The sequence below is a fragment of the Oncorhynchus mykiss genome, chromosome 10 (genome assembly GCF_057628025.1).
Source record: "Oncorhynchus mykiss isolate SJ-2025 chromosome 10, ASM5762802v1, whole genome shotgun sequence".
Classification (NCBI taxonomy): Eukaryota; Metazoa; Chordata; class Actinopteri; order Salmoniformes; family Salmonidae; genus Oncorhynchus; species Oncorhynchus mykiss.
Genome location: NC_143031.1, coordinates 46,669,200 through 46,693,261, shown reverse-complemented (window position 1 = coordinate 46,693,261; position 24,062 = coordinate 46,669,200). Strand labels below are relative to the sequence as shown.

Sequence of the window (24,062 nt, the reverse complement as noted above, 5' to 3'; positions counted from 1 at the left end):
CTTGCAAGGGTTAACACGTTTAAATGTTTAACTCACCTCGGCTGCAGTGAAGGTGAGTCTGCATGTTTTCGTTGCAGGCCGTGTCAGTGGCACTGTATTGTCCTCAAAGCGGGCAAAAAAGTGATTTAGTCTGCCTGGGAGCAAGACATCCTGGTCCGTGACTGGGCTGGTTTTCTTCTTGTAGTCCGGGATTGACTGTAGACCCTGCCACATACCTCGTGTCTGAGCCGTTGACTTGAGATTCTACTTTGTCTCTATACTGCTGCTTAGCTTGTTTGATAGCCTTGCGGAGGGAGTAGCTGCACTGTTTGTATTCGGTCATGTTACCAGTCACCTTGCTCTGATTAAAAGCAGTGGTTCGCGCTTTCAGTTTCACGCGAATGCTGCCATCAATCCACGGTTTCTGGTTAGGGAATGTTTTAATCGTTGCTATGGGAACGACATCTTCAACGCACGTTCTAATGAACTCGCACGCCGAATCAGCGTATTCGTCAATGTTGTTATCTGACGCAATACGAAACATATCCCAGTCCACGTGATGGAAGCAGTCTTGGAGTGTGGAATCAGCTTGGTCGGACCAGCGTTGGACAGACCTCAGCGTGGGAGCTTCTTGTTTTAGTTTCTGTCTGTAGGCAGGGATCAGCAAAATGGAGTCGTGGTCAGCTTTTCCGAAAGGAGGGCGGGGCAGGGCCTTATATGCGTCGCGGAAGTTAGAATAACAATGATCCAAGGTTTTTCCAGCCCTGGTTGTGCAATCGATATGTTGATGCAATTTAGGGAGTCTTGTTTTCAGATTAGCTTTGTTAAAATCCCCAGCTACAACAAATGCAGCCTCAGGATGTATGGATTCCAGTTTGCAAAGAGTCAAATAAAGTTCGTTCAGAGCCATCGATGTGTCTGCTTGGGGGGGAATATATACGGCTGTGATTATAATCGAAGAGAATTCTCTTGGTAGATAATGCGGTCGACATTTGATTGTGAGGAATTCTAAAATCAGGTGAACAGAAGGATTTGAGTTCCTGTATGTTTCACACACCTCTAACTATGCCCTCCTGCACACTTTCCACATTGGGGGATATACCTTCTACATATTGCTACTGTCTGAATCCTTGGCACCTGAAGCACTGTAGCAGGTTCGGAACAATTGCCCTCAACGAATAGTTAATGTACCCTAGCCTGATCTTATCAGGTAGAAACTCCAAGACAAACAGGGTATCCTCCGTCTAACCATTTCCACCGGGTTTGCATCTTACCAAACGGCAGGAGTCAAACACCAGGAATAGTCTTTCTCATCACTGATCACTTCTTTCAGCGGCACCCTGCTCTGGAGAGCAAAGACCAACACAGGCCAACCCCTGAGAAGCTTGATGCATAGCGCCTGCTGCTTCTGGGGTGGAAGATAGAGACACAGAGGCCCTGACACTGAGGACATTATGTGCCAATAACGGAGCAGTGGCGTTTAGTCAGAAGAACCTCATAAAGGTATGAGGGATGCCCAACAAGCTGCACTGCAAATCACCTGCAAGGAGAGTCCCTTGAACAGAGCCCAAGAGGTAGCCATACCTCTGGTGGAGTGAGCCCTTAGGACCTCCGGAGGCTGTAACCCCTCGTTATTATAGGCCAATACAATTGCTTCCACAATCCAATGGGACAACAGTTAACAAGAGAGGGGACTCCCCTTGCAGGGAGGCACCAAGGACACAAAGAGTTGGTCACTCTTGTGCAAAACTCTCTTCCTATCCAAGTATACACGCAACACACATATGGGACAAAACGGTGTAGCCGCTCCTCTTCAATCGAAAAGAAAGGTGGCGGGTGGAAAGCCACAAGCTCCAAGGCCAGACAATTGTAATTGCGCTAACCTCGGGCATAAAGGCGGGATTGGGCGTAACATACGGGACTCAGAGCTTCCACAGGAGCAACCAATGTCTTGGACCTTTAGACCAAGAGGAAATTCCCCCCTTGGGTAGACACTTGTTTTGAAGTTCACAGGCAGGGCTACCTCATCACGTGACCATAACCACTACATTCACCCCCCTTTGACCTCTTCACTCATGAGAGACCACCCCACGTTGGGCAGCATTGTATGACACGGGGCATGAACCCAGAGCAACCAACGTCTTAGACCGTTAGACCAAGAGGATATTCACCCCTTAGGCTGCGGGCAGACACTGGGTTTGAAGTTCGCATGGCTTCCTCATCATGTGACAATGACCAACTCATGGGCTAATTGGGTGTAACCGGTGTGAAATGGATAGCTAGTTAGCAGGGTGCGCGCTAATAGCATTTCAATCGGTGATGTCACTCGCTCTGAGACCTTGAAGTAGTTGTTTCCCTTGCACTGCAAGGGCCACGTCCTTTGTGGAGCGATAGGTAACAATGCTTCGAGGGTGACTGTTGTTGATGTAGTGCAGAGGGTCCCTGATTTGAGCCCAGGTAGGGGAGAGGGACGGAAGCAAATCTGTTACATTGATGCTGCTGACCCGGATCACTGGTTGCTGTGTCAAAAGTGGGGTGAGTGTAACCGGGGTGTGCGCTAATAGCGTTTCAATCGGTGATGTTACTCGCTCTGAGATCTTGAAGTAGTTGTGGCTCTGCAATGGCCATGGCTTTTGTGGAGCGATAGGTTACGCTGCTTTGAGGGTGACTGTTCTCAATGTGTGAAGAGGGTCCCTGGTTCGAGCCCAGGTAGGGACGAAGAGAGGGAAGGAAGCAAACTTGTTACATGGGCAACAAGGTGAACTTGGAAAAGCCATGGTCAAACTGCAGGCACGAATGATGACTGACAGTACATGCAGCTCATTCACTCCTTTTGTAGTAAAGTTGTCTTAAAGGAGAGATATTTCATCTCCATAGTTCCAGCAGCTCAAAAGGCTGCTGTGAAATAGCCTCAAGCACAATAGACTAATCCCATGATGGGGCTAAGGGCTTGGGAACTGGGCGTATGGGATGTGCCGAATTATGTATATAAACCCTGGATTGCTTGCGCTATGTATTGGCCATCGAGAGGCTTTGAAGCCACTGGTCGGCCATATTGGCACTCCCCAGTAGGAGCAGTCCTCCATAGGAATTAATTCCATGTATTTAAGTATTTTTTTGTTACTTTAAGGAAAATGATTTTATTAATTTTTTCATGTATTATTTGTATCTTTAATATAATTTAAAAGTGTGCATTAATGTGTCTAATATAATAATTGTGTCAAAAACGATTATAGACATGAATAAATGCATTTCTATATCTTCCAAAACCTACCAAGAAGGCTGTGTGGTGACTTCAATACAGCGACCCCTGTCAGTCATCCTCGGTTCCTACACATCATTGGACATGCCCCCTTCATGAAACAACATAACAGGGGGTGATTTCCCACCTTGTTCTTGTGGAAGCCTATTTAACATAGAGATAGACCTTAACCTTCCCTCTGTCCAAAAGGTCCTGCAAGAAGCATAACACCTCAGATCCAGAGGATCTGTTTTTGGTTGCACCACATCTCAAAATTACACCACTTATTTCCATACAGTAAGCGTGTAGAAGGGCGGCGTGTATCCTAGTGGTTAAGAGCATTGGTCCAGTAACTGAAATGTCGCTGGTTTGAATCCGAGTTGACTAGGTGAAAAATAGGTCGATCAAGGCACTTTAACCCTTCCTCAAAACAGCTAACTTGTTACAATTGTACACATTTTGCCATGGGGCAAAGATAATATTTTGTTGTTTTATAGCTAATCTCAGTCTATTCTACACATTTTGCCATGAGGCTGAGAGAAGGTTAGTGGCACCTTAATTGGGGAGGACAGGCTCCTGGTAATGGCTGGAGTGGAATGGTATCAAACACATGGTTTGATGCCATAGATACACATGGTGAGGTGTGGCTAAACATGATCATGCTCCCGAGTAGGGTATTTCCTGGACTCACATGTTAAATTGCCAACTTTATTTTGCCTACTCATAACCAGACAATGGCTGTATTCTTTTTTTCTTCTATCATTCTATAAAACATTTTGAATATGCTTGGTTGGTTGTTTAACATACTTCCATGTCATCTTAATCAAAACTACATCATATCTAAAAACACTGATTCTAAAAGTAAAAATGTTATCATGAACAGAGACTGCCACATGGAATGTATGTCACCATCAGCCAAATTACCGGTTCCAATGGACTTTTCAGCTAGCTAACGTTAGATAACTCTTTTATAGCTAAGATGCTGAAAAGCTGTTGTGTACCATTTTGTTTGAATAATAGTCAAAGAAAAGACCGCTAAATTAAGTTTCATCAACTTCCCAAGGTCCAGGTTAGACGAAACTCATGGTTTCAGGCTATACCCTGGAAAGATAATGGAAATCTGTTCCTCGATACATTTGTGTGTTCGAAGCACTTCATTCACAGTAAATTGCTAGCTAACACTTGTTTGTATCTAACTAGCTATATGTATTGCCTGTGTCAACCTGGAGATTACACGAAGTAGGTATAGATATCGCAATAGGCTACTTTGGCAGGATTGTCTTCACAACTGGTCTCCGGCAAGTTGAAAGTATACAGGCAAGCCAACAATAAACTTTTCTAAATACTTAGACCGTTCAAGGGCAGGCAAAGACGAGAAGTAGTTATGCGGCATATTTAAGACTTGAGAATTAGATCGAGCCTCCAATAAATTCTACACAGAGTACCACAGTATGAGTCATAATACCCATAAAACCTAGCGGTCAAACTGGGAAATTGTTCCAATACATTTTCCACAATACATTTTATAATACATTTTTACATTTAACCAGGCAAGTCAGTTATGAACATATTCTTATTTACAATGACTGCCTACCAAAAGGTATCCTGCGGAGACGGGGGATTAAAAATATAGAACAAAACACACATCACGAAAAGAGAGAACACTACATAAAGAGGGGCCTAAGACAACACAGCATGACATGGTAGCAACACAAGATGGCAGCAGCACAGGTAAAAAATATTGGACACAGACAACAGCACAAAGGGAAAGAAGGTAGAGACAACAATACATTATGTAAAGCAGCCACAACTGTCAGTACGAGTGTCCATGATTGAGTCTGAATGAAGAGATTGAGATAAAAACTGTCCAGTTTGTTTGTTGCAGCTCGTTCCAGTCGCTAGCAGCGGGGGTGAAAGAGGAGCGATTACAATAGAGGAAACCAAGTCTAGATTTAGATTTAACTTTAGCCTGCAGCTTTGATGTGCTGAGAAAAGGACAGTGCACCGTCTAGCCATACTCCCAAGTACTTGTATGAGGTGACTACCTCAAGCTCTAAACCCTCAGGAGGTAGTAGTCACACCTGTGGAGAGAGGGGCATTCTTACCAAACCACATGACCTTTGTTTTGGAGGTGTTCAGAACTAGGTTAAGGGCAGAGAAAGCTTGTTGGACACTAAGAAAGCTTTGTTGTAGAGCGTTTAACAGAAAATGCCCCATAGGGGATTATAGAAACACTTAAAGGGCTGTGCCATGGCATTACGTTTTAATAACTGAGTAAATCTCTCTAGGACAAGGTGACTAAGCAATATAGTCGCCTGTATTTACCCCAGGACATATGCATTTTTGTTAAACCCACTGCCTGCAGCGCCCCCACCACTTAGATTGAGCAGTGGTGGAAAAAGTACCCAATCGTCATACTTGAGTAGAAGTAAAGATACCTTAATAGAAAATGTCTCAAGTAAAAGTTGAAAGTAACCCAGTAAAATGCTACTTGAGTAAAAGTCTTAAAGTATTTAATTTTAAATATACTTAAGTATCAATAGTAAATGTAAAAAATATAATTAAGTATTAAAAGTATGAATCATAAAAAAAAAACTAAATGTTCTTGTTTTTTTAATGTATGGATAGCCAGGGGCCCACTCCAACACTCAGACATAATTATCAAACAAAGCATGCGGGCTACAAGTCTGCCAGATCAGAGGCAATAGGGTTGACCAGTGATGTTGTCTTGATAAGTACATGAATTGGACCATTTTCCTGTCCTGCTACGCATTCAAAATGTAAAGAGTACATTTGGCTCTCAGGGAAAATGTATGGAATAAAAAGTACATTTATTTTCTTTAGGGATGTCGTGAAGTAAAATTAAAAGTTGTCAATTATAAATAGTAAAACAACATAAGTAGTACTTCAAAAGTACTTTTACCTAAGTACTTTACAGAACTAAGGTGGAGTTTAATGAAAATAATGATGGAAAAGCATTACAAATTGGAGGAAAGTACTGTTTGTTTAACGTATTTGCTTAATGATTTGACAACTCGTGCACAAGTTCTGTGTCCTTCATATTGGAGTACTGCGTGTCTTGACCAAGCAGAGTCATGGAAATCACATGTCGTGCGGGACAGCATAAGACACATCTAGCAAAGCGCTCTCTCCACGTTTCTCAGATATTTAGCAAGCGTGATAATAGCTCAACCCCGACAAACACAAGCTAAAATTCTTAACAGAAATGTTGCAACAGCCTACACCTAAACATTATCTATTTGCCATGCTGTTTGGGATGAAAACTAGGCGATTTTTCAGTGTGATCAAGTGTAGGCTACGGATTACAACAGCAGGTGCATTACAGCCAATGCGCCCCGTCACCCAGGGCAGCGTAAACGAAGTGGTAATGACATGTATTTATAGCCCATTTATTTATCTAAATGGGCTATAAACACATCCAATATATTTTCTGAAAATGTGACCACATTTTGTTTATATTTAAACTTGGGCTGGCTAGGCTACTTTGGCCTTTTCAATCACAAATTATTAGCCTCCCTGAATGTAATCAAACAACACAATAATGATGACAGACTGAGTTACATTTTTAAAGTTGCATAGGCCTACAAGACAAACCTGCATAAAGCAAAACCCTCACCACCCTTGTTAGTCATATACAGTGCATTCGGAAAGTATTCAGACCCCTTGACTTTTTCCACATTTTGTTACGTTACAGCCATATTCTAAAATGTATGAAATTGTTTTTTCCCCCCTCGTCAATCTATACACAATACCCCATTATGACAAAGCAAAAACAGTTTAGAAATGTTTGCTGATTCATAAAAATTAAATATTACATAAGTATTCAGACCGTTTACTCAGTACTTTGTTGAAGCACCTTTGGCAACAATTACAGCCTCGAGTCTTCTTGGGTATGACGCTACATCATTCTTCTCTGCAGATCCTTTCAAGCTCTGTCAGGTTGGATGGGGAGTATTCCTGCACAGCTATTTTCAGGTCTCTCCAGAGATATTAGATCGGGTTCAAGTCCGGGCTCTGGCTAGGCCACTCGAGGACATCCAGAGACTTGTCACGAAGCCACTCCTGCGTTTTCTTGGCTGTGTGGCCTGCCGCTGAAAAACATTCCTGCAGCATAATGCTGCCAACAACATGCTTCACCGTAGGGATGGTGTCAGGTTTCCTCAAGACGTGATGCTTGGCATTCAGGCCAAATAATGAAATCCTGGTTTCATCAGACCAGAGAATCTTGCTTCTCATAGTCTTTATGTGCCTTTTGGCAAACTCCAAGTGGGCTGTCATGTGCCTATTAGTGAGGAGTGGCTTCTGTCTGGTCATTCTACCATAAAAGCCTGATTGGTGGAGTACTGCAGAGATGGTTGTCTTGTCAGAGAGACAATCAGGTTCTTGGTCACCTCCCTGACCAAGGCTCTTATCCCCCGATTGCTCAGTTTGGATGGGCGGCCAGCTCTAGGAAGAGTCTTGGTGGTTCCAAACTTCTTCCATTTAAGAATGATGGAGGCCACTGTGTTCTTTGGGACCTTCAATTCTGCAGAAATGTTTCGGTACTCTTCCCCAGATCTGTGCCTTAAATGTAATCTTTTGGTTCAATTATAATGCATAATAAGCATCATCAACAAAGGGAACATATTGGGTGTATGCTGATAAATGGTAGAAATAATATGTTAATTTAGCAGACTTGTTCAGTAGTAAAAACCCTGCTCTGGATGCATGACTGGGGGTCGGTCAAATGCTGCTTCCGCTTGTTCGACACCCAGGCAGATGACAGAGGGAGTGCGTGTCCTTGCCCAAAATGGTTGCCCTGCATAGGCATGGGTCTGATGGGGAACGGGCCGGGGCCTTGCTTGGTAGCCCTGGGCCGGGCTAGCAGGTTCCATGGCTCCAAAAAACATCTATTCCGCGAACAAAGTGAAACGTCACTAGCGTTCGCCACTTGGGCTAGTAGCCTAACTAGTTCCCATCTGCATACACTTGACACATGCCCGAATCTTTTACATTAATGACACTGAAGGGGGCTTGTGTACAAAAACTCTTACAGAATATCTCCTAACTAAATCCTAAATCCTAACTTCACATGAGAAGGGAGAGACTCTTCATCAAAGAACAATAACATGAATTAAGTGAATTTCTTTACTCAATCTACCGTACTGGTCAATAGACGTGAACCAATCACTTCACCTACTTCCTCAGGTATATAATCTGCATTCACTTCATGCGCCACCCCAGAGATAACCCCCTGGATAGACACCCTGATTAAAAATTCCATACATGAAACATTCCACCCCTGATGTGTTTTTGAGGTGCAAAGCATGCTTTTTCTGCTCCGCAGACACACAAAAACTTTAAGACCACTTGTTGTGACTCTCATCCACAACACATTATACTCCAACGCATCCCATATTTTCCTTGAGACGTCAAATGGATACCACAGGTAGCATTGATCCAAAACTTTGACTTCCCCACAACTTTACTTCTCTTGTTTTCTTTCTTTTTTTGCCACTGTAACACACTCATTCGGACTCTCTGTGCTCTCATCTTCACCCGATGCGCCGTTGGTTTCAAACAGAACATCTGTTTCCGCCATCTTTCTCTCCAAGAACTACAAATGCATGCAGGGGGTGCTCTTATTTCATGTGCACACGTCATTTTGACCTCGATTGAACCGTTTCCAGGGGTACTTGCCCTTTCTCTAGTGTGTGATAAGGATTGATTTGGCTATATAAAACTAATGTAAAAACAATGTGATGAAAGCATTAAAATAACTCCTATTTTGTTGTGGCTCAGTCGGTAGAGCATGGCGCTTACAAAGCCAAGGGATGTGGGTTCGATTCCCACTGGGGCCACCCATATGTAAAAAGAAATATATATATATATATTTTAAAAAACATGTACAAAGTTGCATTTGGGAAAAAGTGTCTGTTAAATGGGATATATTATTATAATTCTAAAGGGTCCCTACAATAAAATGTATATTGTGTTACTCATGCTTAAGAGGGGTGTGAAGGATGTATTGTCAGTATCCTCTGAAGGTCCTTGTTTAAACAGTCTAAACCAGTTTATGTCTTTTTCATGACTATTTATAAGTACTTGCTTCGTATGCAGTAATTCCTTCTGCAACCCCCACACACCAAACGCGATCACGACACGCAGGTAAAAATATCAAAACAAACAAACTATGAACCAATTATATTAATTTGGGAACAGGTCGAAAAGCATTAAACATGTATGGTAATTTAGCTAGTTAGCTTGCACTTGCTAGCTAACGTTAATTTGTCCCATTTAGCTAGCTTGCTGTTGCTAGCTAATTTGTCCTGGCATATAAACATTGAGTTGTTATTTTACCTGAAATGCACAAGGACCTCTACTCCGACAATGAATCCACACATAAAATAGCCAACCGAATCGTTTCTAGTCATCCCTCCTCCTTCCAGCCTTTTTCATCGTTTAATTTATATGGGGATCGCATCTAAACTTTCATTGTATTACCACGACTACCCGCAAAACAGCTCGTCTTTCAAATCACCCACGTGGGTATAATCAATGACGAGATGGCACACGGGTACCTGCTTCTATAAACCAATGAGCCAATGAGGAGATGGGAGAGGCAGGACTTGCAGTGCGAACTGCGTCAGAAATAGGAATGAGTTCTATTTTATCCATTGGCGTCGCAGATGCTCGTTGGCGTGCGCGAGCAGTGTGGGTGCAATAATTGAATAACCTGGGTTTCTAAATTTATTTGGCAACGCTCGCGTACGCTTTGGTCAGCATGTAACCCAGCGTTCCTCGGGACCCCAACTGCTGCACGTTTTGGGTTTCGCCCTAACACTACACAGCATATTCAAATGATAAACGTTTGAAGATTTTTTTCCCAGCAAAGTACAAGGGAGTTAATACTCCAGTCTAGTAGGTGGCGGTAATGCAACATTTTATTAGATGCCATCGCCGTTTAACCTCATCGAAGAAGACAGGCAGCAGAAAGGAGGGGAGAAACGTCCTGAGACCGCAGGTCGGTAGCAGCACGATAGTATGCAAAAGATGCTGACAATAATCTCCAACGTACTGAGGGGTAGTGCAAGCAGACATGTAAGTATTGTTTCTGTGTAGTACTTTAGTAGTATAGGATATAAAGTGCCGCATGCCTTTTTCTTAAGCAAGACCAGCTGCCGTCCTGACCTTGCTAGACAGCAAGGCCCCAATTCGTACGCGTACCGGGGTAACGTTAGGTTGCCTGGCTTTAGATACACATAGGACTGTTGCCTAGCTGTAGTAAAGTTAACCTGCTAGCTAAGATCCATCCTAGGGAATCATATTAAAAGGCCTAAGTTACCGGTACTCTATCTAGTTAGCTAACTAGCCAATCGTTTACCTAGCTGTTAACGTGTCAAAATATTTGACCTTAACAAGCTTTCCCTCCAGCAGCATCCTCATCAAAGGCAGTCTAATAACGTTAGATGCGAGAGCGTCTCATATCACATCATTGGTTGTTTTTGTTTCTGTGCCACAATGTCAGCTATTAATCAAGATACCCAATGGTAAGGTCTTAATGATGTGAAAAAGCTTCTGACGGAAGTGTCAGTATGATGAGAGAGGATCAGTGTTGTGAAGGTAATCACAGGGAACTAAAAATGTGTGATTGGCTGGCTTGGCCACCATGGATAACAAGTCAAACATTTGATGTGGCACATAATTGTTGGAAATGTAGTCTTTTCATGTCTGACAATCTCGTGATTCTCTAATTGATCTCTTTCCCTTGTTATCTCACTTTTTCCCCTTTGGTTCTCTCTCCTAATGGCTGCCTTATAGGGAGCCCAGGTTGTGTCAGAGGTAAGATGTGGTTTAACTCAAGTGTAAGGGTGATACAATCCCTGTGATGCCTGACTCTGCCTGTTTTGCACTCCAGCTTTAATCTAAATGATTTATTTCCCTTTCACATGGTATGTGCCATACTTCAACTCAATGATTTTAGTTTGTGACCACTGGTGAACACTTTTGTCCCTTTCCAGCATCCTTCAACATTGTATTTACCCAACCCGCCACTAGAAAAACAGTTTATTGTATTCTTTAAGAAATCATGCTTTACTATCTTCTTATCCCTCACCTTGTTGATTTTTGAAAATTCTGAGCTATTCATTCTCACATGCACACAGACCTATCTCATATAGCTTCTAGCTAGACCTACTTATTTCACATTGGATAGTGGTGTCAGAGCCAACTGGCTAGCGCAGATGCTTTGGCTAAGCCAAATGTGGTCTGATTGGTAGGTACTGTTTATTTTATGTTGTGAGTGGAAAGTTGTTTGGTTTGTAAGTTTAGTGCAGAGAATGTGGTGTAGAACTAGCCTATTTCTTTAAAGGGCTTTAATTGGTGCAGTAGTTATGTGGAATAACACTATTGTATTCCTGATTAAACAAAGAACTCAGATGATGCACTTTGTGTTGAGAATAGCTTTTTTTTTTTGTATTGAACTGGATCAACCCCTTCAGACCAACCAAAATACCTTTAGATGTTTGAGATGGAGGAGTTAACTGCTGCTGCTTTCAAACCTCTCAGTGGGTGTTGACTCTGCAGTGACTTATCTGCCTGGCTCTTCTCTCCCCAGTCCTCCATGCGCAAGGCTGTTTTGCAGCTGCTGGCAGTCCAGGGGCAGTATGCTGACACAACCTCTCCACCAGATCCAGCACTACGACCCTACAAGCCAGACACAGATTTATACTCCATCTCACACAGTCCTCTAGCAGACAATTTCAAAAGACCAAAGACTGATCAAACATTTACTGAAATAGACCCCAGTGCTGTACTGACCACAGAACGTACAATTGCCAGCAGACTAATACCTAAAGAAGAACCCCTAGAAGTCACTCTAGTCGATCCGTTCCCTGTCTTCAACAGTAAACCTGAAGAGGAGTTATTTGACACTGACAAACCATTTGCAGATCTATCACTTCACCATGTGATCAATACGGACCCGTCAGTCTCAGAGTTATCCGTATCAGAGCAACCAAATCTAAACTCACCAGAACTCTTAGCAACTGGCCTGACTGTTTCAGAAGCAGAACCCTTGGCAGATACCGCCTTGACTGTTTCTGAATTAACTTTATCCAAATCCTTCGTGAGTACAAACCCATTTATTCCAGAATCAAACTCATCTGAACTGTCAGCTGTGATGGCCTCTCAAGTATCAGAATCGACTTTACCAGAGCCTCCAATAACCTCTGATGCCCCTATCATAGCCCACTCTTCAACACAAGCAGAAATGAACTTTGACCAACTAACGCTAGAACTATCATCACCAGAACAACCTCTAAACACAGACCAACCGACTCAGGAATTAAACCCACCCGAACCTGACATCAGTACAAACAGCAACACTTCCATATCTGAGCCTCAGCTGGCAGAGAGGAGACAGAATACAGACATAATGTTGCTTTCACGCCCTGAGATCGCCCTCAGCTTGACTGAAGACGCTCCTTTACCAGAGCCACAGCTTGCTGTGAGTACTGGCAGCCCCCCTGTCTCTTACACTCCTCCCCTCACCACTACTCATGCTTTTACAGTACACTGCATGCCCTTATGCACAGGTGCAGTGATCCACCCGTTTTCTCACACTAAGGCTAAGCACATGGTGTGGTGATCACTGTTTCCCTAGAGTGCTTGAATTGACTGGCTGTGCGAACCTGCTCACCCCAAAATGAACTCTATTCATATTTGGTCTACAACACTATGTTCTATTTCTCCATTAAACATTCACATTTGAACACACATTAGATTTTTCCAGTGTTCTGGATATGTCTGTTTTCAGCCAACGAGGCATTCTTGTTAGTTGATTGGTTCAGTGTTTGAGACAATGACTTTTCACTGGCGATCTCAGTGACAATGGAGTGTTTATCCACACTAGTTGTGGTGTGTGGATCAACCGCTGGAAGTTAGCTATGTTTTGTCTCAAGGTTGTTCACTCTACCCTTTCTCACTGTTTGGGTCTGTCCTCCTGACTTGCCCGACTGCAGGTCTTGCGAAGTATATTTGTGATGTCTGGTGGAAGGTACACGTGGAGTGAAACCTCTCACAATGTCCTCTGTTTTTATTTTAGGCTGCCAGCATGGTGGCGTCGTCACGTTCATATGCTGATTTCACCCCTGAGGCCACCTTTGACATAAAGGTAAGACAAATAAAAAGTCTATATTTTTTTTTTAGCTGATTGGTACTCACTTTTTGCCTTGATCTCATTGTGTGCTCCCTCCTATAGAAAGTTGACCTTCATCGTCTGGAGGAAGGCCCACCCCTGACGGCCACTCTGACCCGGGAGGAGGGGCTGAAGTACTACCGCACCATGCAGACAATACGACGCATGGAGCTGAAGGCAGATCAGCTGTACAAGCAGAAGATCATCAGAGGCTTTTGTCACCTGTATGATGGCCAGGTCAGAGTGCACACAATCACTCATGTATTGTATAAGCAAACGTACAGTCTCGCATGAACACGCAGACGCACTTCATTCAAATATAAACGCTCAGAGATTCTGTTTGTTATTCTATGATAGGAAGCCTGTGCGGTTGGCATTGAGGGGGGTATCACCCTGTCAGATCACCTGATTACTGCATACCGCGCCCATGGCTACACCCTCACCAGGGGCGGGACCGTCAGGGAGATCATGGCTGAGCTCACTGGTGAGTGGACTTGACTCAGTCCAATAGATAACTAATAGTGCTGAACAATTACTGCTTTTTGAGGTCTGTTCGATTATTAGGGAGTAACTGTATTTCATTATATATATGTATATATATATATATATATATATATATATATATATATATATATACTGCTCCAAAAAAATAAAGGGAACACTAAAATAAAACATCCTAGATCTGAAGGAATGAAATATTCTTGTTAAATACTTATTTCTTTACATAGTTGAATGTGCTGACAACAAAATCACACAAATTATAAATGGAAATCAAATTTATCAACCCATGGAGGACTGGATTTGGAGTCACACAAAATTAAAGTGGAAAACCACACTACAGGCTGATCCAACTTTGATGTAATGTCCTTAAAACAAGTCAAAATGAGGCTCAGTAGTGTGTGTGGCCTCCACGTGCCTGTATGACCTCCCTACAACGCCTGGGCATGCTCCTGGTGAGGTGGCGGATGGTCTCCTGAGGGATCTCCTCCCAGACCTGGACTAAAGCATCCGCCAACTCCTGGACAGCCTGTGGTGCAACGTGGCGTTGGTGGATGGAGCGAGACATGATGTCCCAGATGTGCTCAATTGGATTCAGGTCTGGGGAACGGGCGGGCCAGTCCATAGCATCAATGCCTTCTTGCAGGAACTGCTGACACACTCCAGCTACATGAGGTCTTGCAGTAGGAGGAACCCAGGGCCAACCGCACCAGCATATGGTCTCACAAGGGGTCTGAGGATCTCATCTCGGTACCTAATGGCAGTCAGGCTACCTCTGGCGAGCACATGGAGGGCTGTGCGGCCCCCCAAAGAAATGCCACCCCACACCATGACTGCCCCACCACCAAACCGGTCATGCTGGAGGATGTTGCAGGCAGCGGGACGTTCTCCACGGCGTCTCCAGACTGTCACGTGCTCAGTGTGAACCTACTTTCATCTGTGAAGAGCACAGGGCGCCAGTGGCGAATTTGCCAAACTTGGTCTTCTCTGGCAAATGCCAAAAGTCCTGCACGGTGTTGGGCTGTAAGCACAACCCCCACCTGTGGACGTCGGGCCCTCATACCACCCTCATGGAGGCTGTTTCTGACCGTTTGAGCAGACACATGCACATTTGTGGCCTGCTAGAGGTCATTTTGCAGGGCTCTGGCAGTGCTCCTCCTTGCACAAAGGCGGAGGTAGCGGTCCTGCTGCTGGGTTGTTGGCCTCCTCCACGTATCCTGATGTACTGGCCTGTCTGGTAGCGCCTCCATGCTCTGGACACTACGCTGACAGACACAGCAAACCATCTTGCCACAGCTCGCATTGATGTGCCGTCCTGGATGAGCTGCACTACCTGAGCCACTTGTGTGGGTTGTAGACTCTGTCTCATGCTACCACTAGAGAGAAAGCACCGCCAGCATTCAAAAGTGACCAAAACATCAGTCAGGAAACATAGGAACTGAGAAGTGGTCTGTAGTCACCACCTGCAGAACAACTCCTTTATTGAGGGTGTCTTGCTAATTGCCTATAATTTCCACCTGTTGTCTATTCCTTTTGAACAACCGCATGTGAAATTTATTGTCAATCAGTGTTGCTTCCTAAGTGGACAGTTTGATTTCACAGAAGTGTGATTGACTTGGAGTTACATTGTGTTGTTTAAGTGTTCCCTTTATTTTTTTGAGCAGTGTATATTTTTCAAACATTTACATTAAACGCATTATTAAACAAGGATTAGCGATTTTTAATGGAAATGCCAAAGCTAGAAATGATGAACATTCAATTGCAAAAACATTCCATTATCTTTGTCAGGTCCATATAGGGGGAGGAGGAAATTACTATTAAATAATAAAATATTTCAGTTGTGTATATTACTTAGTTTTGACTTCATAATTTTTCATTCCTTAGTCATCTCACCTGCTCAGACAGTAGCAGCCAGCCAGACAACCATTTAACATTCTGTGTTTTCCCCATACTGTGCTGTCTTTAGTCATCCTATTTAGCTAGGCTAGCCTTCCCTAAGTATGTTTTCTGAATAAATAATTTTACTAGTTCTTCAAAGTAGATAAGGCATACTTTAAAACTTTCTATCCCTCTCTCGTTGTGTACATTACTCTCTCATGCAGTGGTGTATGCTCTCTGTGTATCTAATCTAACATAGGAGGCTTAAGTGTATCAATCTGTGTCCGAGTCGGAAAAGAACAGGCTCAATGGATTATGGTCCGTGTCATTAATTACCACGGTTCTGTGCTGAACTAGGTTTAATATTTGCTTCATAAAAACTACAACTCCCTTCAGCCCAGCGTCCCATTTAGTTCTTTACTTAATTTCTCTCGTGACTGATTTGATTTCTCTCTAGAGAAACAGAACATTGGGCTCACCCCCAATAACTAAATGGAATTAAAGTAATTGAAACTGTCGGTCAATTATTTGTTTAATAACCCCCCCCAAAAAACTAACATTTGGGCTCCCGAGTGGTGCATCGGTCTAAGGCACTGCATCTCAGTGCAAGAGATGTCACTACAGTCCCTGGTTCGATTCCAGGCTGTATCACATCCGCCCATGCTTGGGAGTCCCATAGTGCGGCGCACAATTGACCAAGCGTTATCTGGGTTTGGCCGTTGGTAGGCTGTCATTGTAAATAAGAATTTATTCTTAACTGATTTGCCTAGTTAAATAAATAATCGCGTAGCACCAAGAGCTAATCATTGTACTTTGCACCTCTGATTTTGTCTTCCAAACCATTCAAACACCTCTTTCACTCATTGTTTTCTTCCCTCATTTCCTATTTTCTTCCCTTGCTGTCTCATTAAGGTCGTAGAGGAGGCATTGCTAAGGGAAAAGGAGGCTCTATGCACATGTACACTAAAAACTTCTATGGAGGCAATGGCATTGTGGGAGCTCAGGTAATTCACAAAGGCCTAGCGTTATTCATTTATCTTAGATTTGAAATAATCCTTCTCAAATATAGCACCTGCCTAATCTCCCCTCAGGTACCGCTGGGAGCCGGTGTAGCCCTGGCCTGTAAGTACCTGGGCAATGACCAGCTGTGTGTCAGTCTCTATGGTGATGGAGCAGCCAACCAGGTTTGACATGCTTCTTGAAACCTGCATGCATGGAACATATGAAGGACAATCACTTCAAGTTTAGATTTGAGCCCAACTGTTGACTAAATTTGTATTAATCCACAGGGTCAGATATTTGAGACCTATAACATGTCGTCTCTTTGGAAGTTGCCCATCATTTTCATCTGTGAGAACAACCAATATGGCATGGGCACATCAGTAGAGCGCTCTTCTGCCAGCACCGAATACTACAAGAGAGGAGACTACATTCCTGGCCTCAGGGTAGACCGCTAACTAATACATTCACGCTTCTGTACAACATAAAAAATGTCATTCTTAAACTCACGCAATGTATCTGTATCCAGGTGGATGGGATGGATGTCCTGTGTGTTAGAGAGGCCACCAAGTTTGCAGCTGATCACTGCCGATCTGGAAAGGTGAGCATCAAACTTACGAACAGGGTTGTTAATTTTGTCTGTGTGTACTGTGTACAGGTTTGTGTGTTTAACTCTGTTTCTCTGCTCCACCTGTGTTCAGGGCCCTATCCTCATGGAGCTCCAGACCTACCGTTACCATGGACACAGCATGAGCGATCCTGGCGTCAGGTAAAAGTTCACAGCTACACTGAGTATACCAATGACTCAAGTGCTTCCCACAGTGCCAAGTTGGCTGGATGTCCTTTGGGTGGTGGACCATTCTGTATACACACGGGAAACTGTTGAGTGTGAAAAACCCAGCAGCATTGCAGTTCTTGACACAAACTGGTGCGCCTGGCACTTGCTACCATACCCCGTTCAAAGGCACTTATATTTAGACTTGCCCGTTCACCCTCTGAATGGCACACATACACAATCCATGTCCCAGTTTTCTTGAGGCTTAAAAATCATTTTTTAACCGGTCTCCTCCCCTTCAGGTTTGACATGAAGTGTATTTCCACTGACTGAAGTGGATTTATCAGGTGACATCAATAAGGGATCATTTCTTTCACCTGGTCAGTCTGTAATGGGAACAGCAGGTGTTCTTAATGTTTTGTATACTCTATTCTTGTTGGATTAGTAGATTACTATTGTAGATTACCTACCTATCTGTTTTCTCTGGAGAAGTTATTCGAACTCCCATCAGTAAACAGGTTTCCATCCAACCATTTAATGCGGATGATTTACCTGGCGCATAAAAACAGCCACGACAGGGCTAATGGAAACAGGAAATGTCGGTTAAAATTCATAAATGTCGACAATTTGTTTGTTCGACATGGTGGGATCTGTTCAGACCCCTCTTGTTGGTGGAGAGCTATTTGCCATTTTAAAGCTAACTTACTGCAATTCTACACATTTTGCCATGTCTTACAGTGCCTTGCGAAAGTATTCGGCCCCCTTGAACTTTGCGACCTTTTGCCACATTTCAGGCTTCAAACATAAAGATATAAAACTGTATTTTTTTGTGAAGAATCAACAACAAGTGGGACACAATCATGAAGTGGAACGACATTTATTGGATATTTCAAACTTTTTTAACAAATCAAAAACTGAAAAATTGGGCGTGCAAAATTATTCAGCCCCCTTAAGTTAATACTTTGTAGCGCCACCTTTTGCTGCGATTACAGCTGTAAGTCGCTTGGGGTATGTCTCTATCAGTTTTGCACATCGAGAGACTGACATTTTTTCCCATTCCTCCTTGCAAAACAGCTCGAGCTCAGTGAGGTTGGATGGAGAGCATTTGTGAACAGCAGTTTTCAGTTCTTTCCACAGATTCTCGATTGGATTCAGGTCTGGACTTAGACTTGGCCATTCTAACACCTGGATATGTTTATTTTTGAACCATTCCATTGTAGATTTTGCTTTATGTTTTGGATCATTGTCTTGTTGGAAGACAAATCTCCGTCCCAGTCTCAGGTCTTTTGCAGACTCCATCAGGTTTTCTACCAGAATGGTCCTGTATTTGGCTCCATCCATCTTCCCATCAATTTTAACCATCTTCCCTGTCCCTGCTGAAGAAAAGCAGGCCCAAACCATGATGCTGCCACCACCATGTTTGACAGTGGGGATGGTGTGTTTAGCTGTGTTGCTTTTTCGCCAAACATAACGTTTTGCATTGTTGCCAAAAAGTTCAATTTTGGTTTCATCTGACCAGAGCACCTTCTTCCACATGTTTGGTGTGTCTCCCAGGTGGCTTGTGGCAAACTTTAAACAACACTTTTTATGGATATCTTTAAGAAATGGCTTTCTTCTTGCCACTCTTCCATAAAGGCCAGATTTGTGCAATACACGACTGATTGTTGTCCTATGGACAGAGTCTCCCACCTCAGCTGTAGATCTCTGCAGTTCATCCAGAGTGATCATGGGCCTCTTGGCTGCATCTCTGATCAGTCTTCTCCTTGTATGAGCTGAAAGTTTAGAGGGACAGCCAGGTCTTGGTAGATTTGCAGTGGTCTGATACTCCTTCCATTTCAATATTATCGCTTGCACAGTGCTCCTTGGGATGTTTAAAGCTTGGGAAATCTTTTTGTATCCAAATCCGGCTTTAAACTTCTTCACAACAGTATCTCGGACCTGCCTGGTGTGTTCCTTGTTCTTCATGATGCTTTTGACGGACCTCTGAGACTATCACAGGGCAGGTGCATTTATACGGAGACTTGATTACACACAGGTGGATTGTATTTATCATCATTAGTCATTTAGGTCAACATTGGATCATTCAGAGATCCTCACTGAACTTCTGGAGAGAGTTTGCTGCACTGAAAGTAAAGGGGCTGAATAATTTTGCACGCCCAATTTTTCAGTTTTTGATTTGTTAAAAAAGTTTGAAATATCCAATAAATGTCGTTCCACTTCATGATTGTGTCCCACTTGTTGTTGATTCTTCACAAAAAAATACAGTTTTATATCTTTATGTTTGAAGCCTGAAATGTGGCAAAAGGTCGCAAAGTTCAAGGGGGCCGAATACTTTCGCAAGGCACTGTATGTGTGTTCATATGATGCCGGAGTGACTCAACAAAATAAACTGGGGATCAAGCCCACTGGCCACGTAATCTGGCCATGATAAATTAGACTGACCAGCTATCTAACAAACATGGGCAAGTATTTGATCATCTGGACATTTGAGTGTCTGGCATAGTATTTTTTTATTTTTTTTTACCTTTATGTAACCAGGTAGGCCAGTTGAGAACAAGTTCTCATTTACAACGGCGACCTGGCCAAGAAAACAAAGCAGTGTGACAAAAACAACAACAGTTACACATAAACGTAGTCAATAACACAATATAAAAATCTGTATACGGTGTGTGTGCAACTGTATTAAGATTAGGGAGGTAAAGCAAATGGGCCATAGTGGCGAAATAATTACAATTTAGCAATTAAACACGAGTGATGTGCAGAAGAAGAATGTGCAAGTAGAGATACTGGGGTGCTAAGGAGCAAAAAAATAAATAACATGGGATGAGGTAGTTGGGCTGTGTACAGGTGCAATGATCGGTAAGCTGCTCTGACAACTGATGCTTAAAGTTAGTGAGGGAGATGAGGCTCAGTGATTTCAGTGATATGTTACTGTGAGGGAGGTAGAACTGGGGGGGTTACATACAGAGCCGCAGCCATGGCCTTTTTTGGGAACATAGCCCCAAAAATGATTTTTATGTGCACGTCATCACAGCCTTTTCTTCACAACAAATCAGTTTGATGGAAACACCTCGTGGGAAAATGTGCATATTGATTAAGCCATATATTTTTTATCTCTCCATAAAAATCTGGAACCAATTGGATGGAAACCTAGTGCTGACCTACCAGGGATTTAACAGCTAGTCTTTCAGTGCTCTAATATATTGCTGCCCCTGCACTCTGTCCCCCAGTAGCCTCCTCCCTGCATTATCTTAGCTGCCATAGTGACACTGCACACCCCTACCCCGCTCTTTCCTCAGCTACCGCACACGTGAGGAGATCCAGGAGGTTCGTAGTAAGAGCGACCCCATCTCCATGCTGAAGGACCGTATGCTCAGCAACAACATGGCTAGCATAGAGGAGCTCAAGGTGATTCTCAAATATTCACTGATATACTGGCCATTCGACACAGTATATAAATGGTCAAAGATTCAGATCTTTGACTAAGTTTGAAAAATGCCTGATTGGAACGCATTGTAAATAGTTACAGCTGATAAAAGCATGTCTTGGATGTAATGACCAAACTTCACTTGTCCCGTATGTGTGCAGGAGATTGATATTGCGGTGAGGAAGGAGATTGAAGATGCTGCACAATTTGCCACCACAGACCCCGAGCCCCCTCTGGATGACCTGTGTAGCCACATCTTCGCCAATGATCAGCCCTTTGAAGTGCGTGGCGCCACCCCATGGACCAAGCTGACGTCGACCAGTTAAAGGCTCTTGTGCTCCACCCCTTTGTCTCCTATGCCCTTCCCCTATGCTCCATCAATGCACTTATCTTTTCACACATCACATTCCTCATCTCAGCCAATGGCCTTCATGGACTCTAATCTTCTTTGCTTACCCCCTCCCACCACCACACACACACATCCTCATCCCGTGCCAAGAACAACTTATGCCACCCATTTATTTTCCATTGACCCTCTGCCAGAGCCCTAATCCAAACACTCCACACCCAAAAAGAGTGCCTGACTGGTGTCATACCTCATTGACTAACTCGGAGTCATTGCTACTTGCAGTGCTCATGCCACATGATTGGCTCTTGTCTTTTCTGTTGAAAGGCCACTTCAAACACAGCAGAGAAGTAAGAAGAGCCTTTCATTATCCTACTCCAAATGTTGTTCTGAGACTGGTCACATGGACCAATTGTCCTTAACATTACTGGCATAAGTATTCCTATTTGATTAGTGTTTTCTTCCCTATCCAAATATATAAGATTAAATAAAGAGCTTTATGTTGGGATGATAACGTTTATTTATCTTGCCAAATCAAACCTGTGCCTGTGGGATCTTGTTTGGAAGATGTCTCTAGGCTGTGTCACACTCGTAGCCGAGCACAAACACCGCCGATCCACATGAACAGAGGCTGAGTCTGTACATTGTGCTGTGATGCTTCAGAGAGATGATTGAATACTGCTGACTTCATGCCTTCACTGTGTCAGTCATACACCATTTTTGTAGACACTCTCCTTCTAAATCATAATGCTCTCTAGTTCCCTAAAAGATTTGTTTTCTTCTAATCAGCCTCATATTTATTGCCGCCTGTGTTTTGTACCTAACGTACCAGTACTCAAACTATAACTGCTTCAAGCAAGAATAGGAAATGCCTCTTTTGGGAGTCTTGGCGGTCAACTGTTACAGTGAATAATGGTCAGACGCTAAAAAACAGTGGGGCACTACACATGGATCTGTCCTGGTCCCACCCCCCCAAGAGGTGACGAGATCAGGACGTGTATGTGCGCTGTCAATGTCTGTATAGTCTATCAACACAAATAAACTTAAAGAAACTAATTAACTTGTTTTGGGCTTTGTGTGAATATGTGGTCCCCTGGCTCAGTTGGTAGAGTACAGCGCTTACAATGGCGTGATTGTGGGTTTGATTCCTGCTGGGACCACCCATACAAAAATGCATGCATAAATGTTGCTGTTGATAAGTCTGCTAAATGGCATATGCCTTTTTTCTTTAAGCGCAAGGGATAAATTATGTATGTGTGTATATAGTTCAATTTAATAAGTGTGTGTGTATATATATATTTGTACCAGTCAAAAGTTGACACCTACCTATACAAGGGTTTCTATTATTTTTTTTGCATTGTAGAATAATAGTGACGACGTCAACTGAAATAACAAACATGGAATCATGTACTAATCAAAAAGTGTTAAATCCAAAATATATTTGAGTAGCCACCCTTTGCCTTGACAGCATTATACACTTGGTATTCTCTCCATTTTAAAAATTGTACCTTTATTTAACTAAAGTCAAGTCGGTTAAGAACAAATTCTTATTTTCAATGATGGCCTAGGCACAGTGGGTTAACTGCCTTGTTCAGGGGCAGAATGACAGCTCGGCGATTCGATCTTGCAACATTTCGGTTACTAGTCCAACGCTCTAACCACTAGACTACCTGCTGCCCCAGTCAGCTTCATGAGGTAGTCAACTGGAATGCATTTCAATTAACAGGTGTGCCTTAAGAAAATGTGTGGAATATCTTTCCTTAATGTGTTTGTGATATACAGAAGAGCCCTATTTGGTAAAATACCAAGTCCATATTTTATTTTATTTCCTTTCACTTTTATTTAACCAGGTAGGCCAGATGAAAACAAGTTCTCATTTTCAACTTCAACCTGGCCAATATAAAGCAAAGCACTGTGACAAAAACACAGTTACACACAAACGTACAGTCAATAACACAATAGAAAAATCTGTGTGCAAATGTAGAAGAGTAGGATGGTGGGCAATAAATAGGCCATAGAGGTGAAATAATTACAATTTAGCATTAACACTGGAGTGACAGATGTGCAAGTAGAGATACTGGGGTGCAAAAGAGCAAAAGGGTAAGTAATAATATGGGGATGAGGTAGTTGGGTGTGCTATTTACAGATTGGCTGTGTACAGTGTTCGATAAGCTGCTCTGACAGCTGATGCTTAAAGTTAGGAAGAAATAAGACTCCAGCTTCAGTGATTTTTGCAATCCGTTCCAGTCATTGGCAGCAGAGAACTGGAAGGAAACGCGTCCAAAGGAAGTGTTGGCTTTGGGGATGACCAGTGAAATATACCTGCTGGAGCGCGTGCTATGGGTGGGTGTTGCTATGGGGACCAGTGAGCTGAGATAAGGCGGGGCTTTACCTAGCAAAGACTTCTAGATGACCCGGAGCCAGTGGGTTTGGCGACAAATGTGTAGTGAGGGCCAGCCAACGAGAGCATAGAGGTCGCAGTGGTGGGTAGAATATGGGGCTTTGGTGACAAAACGGATGGCACTGTGATAGACTACATCCAGTTTGCTGAGTAGAGTGTTGGAGGCTATTTTGTAAATGACATCGCCGAAGTCAAGGATCGATAGGATAGTCAGTTTTACGAGGGTATGTTTGGCAGCATGAGGGAAAGAGGCTTTGCTGCGAAATAGGAAGTTGATTCTAGATTTAATTTTGGATTGGAGATGCTTAATGTGTCTGGAA

At 43.1% G+C, this 24,062-nt stretch overlaps 1 protein-coding gene across 4 annotated transcripts; it reads left to right on the top strand.

Moving 5' to 3' along the window:
* The first annotated feature begins 9,874 nt into the window (after positions 1-9,874).
* LOC110534083 (pyruvate dehydrogenase E1 component subunit alpha, mitochondrial) lies at positions 9,875-22,401 on the top strand. 4 transcript variants are annotated; one of them, XM_036990488.2, is made up of 13 exons: positions 9,903-10,321; positions 11,042-11,062; positions 11,838-12,728; positions 13,326-13,394; positions 13,482-13,655; positions 13,776-13,902; positions 16,707-16,798; positions 16,886-16,978; positions 17,084-17,239; positions 17,323-17,394; positions 17,495-17,562; positions 20,868-20,976; positions 21,157-22,401. In XM_036990488.2, the coding sequence occupies exons 1-13, from the start codon at positions 10,265-10,267 to the stop codon at positions 21,319-21,321; spliced, it is 2,094 nt and encodes a 697-aa protein (XP_036846383.2). In that variant the 5' UTR covers positions 9,903-10,264; the 3' UTR covers positions 21,322-22,401. The 4 variants fall into 4 exon arrangements, with proteins under 4 accessions (XP_021474418.3, XP_090042990.1, XP_036846383.2 ...); XM_090186864.1 differs by lacking the exon at positions 11,042-11,062 and having other exon boundaries at positions 9,889-10,321; XM_021618742.3 differs by lacking the exon at positions 11,838-12,728.
* Positions 22,402-24,062: the final 1,661 nt, after the last annotated feature.

Excerpts from the sequence above, each read along its gene's own strand:
- LOC110534083 (XM_036990488.2), top strand. The coding sequence starts at position 10,265 with ATGCAAAAGATGCTGACAATAATCTCCAACGTACTGAGGGGTAGTGCA. Across the intron at positions 13,656-13,775 it reads GTCACCTGTATGATGGCCAG|GAAGCCTGTGCGGTTGGCAT; the intron begins GTCAGAGTGCAC and ends ATTCTATGATAG. Across the intron at positions 16,979-17,083 it reads GTGATGGAGCAGCCAACCAG|GGTCAGATATTTGAGACCTA; the intron begins GTTTGACATGCT and ends ATTAATCCACAG.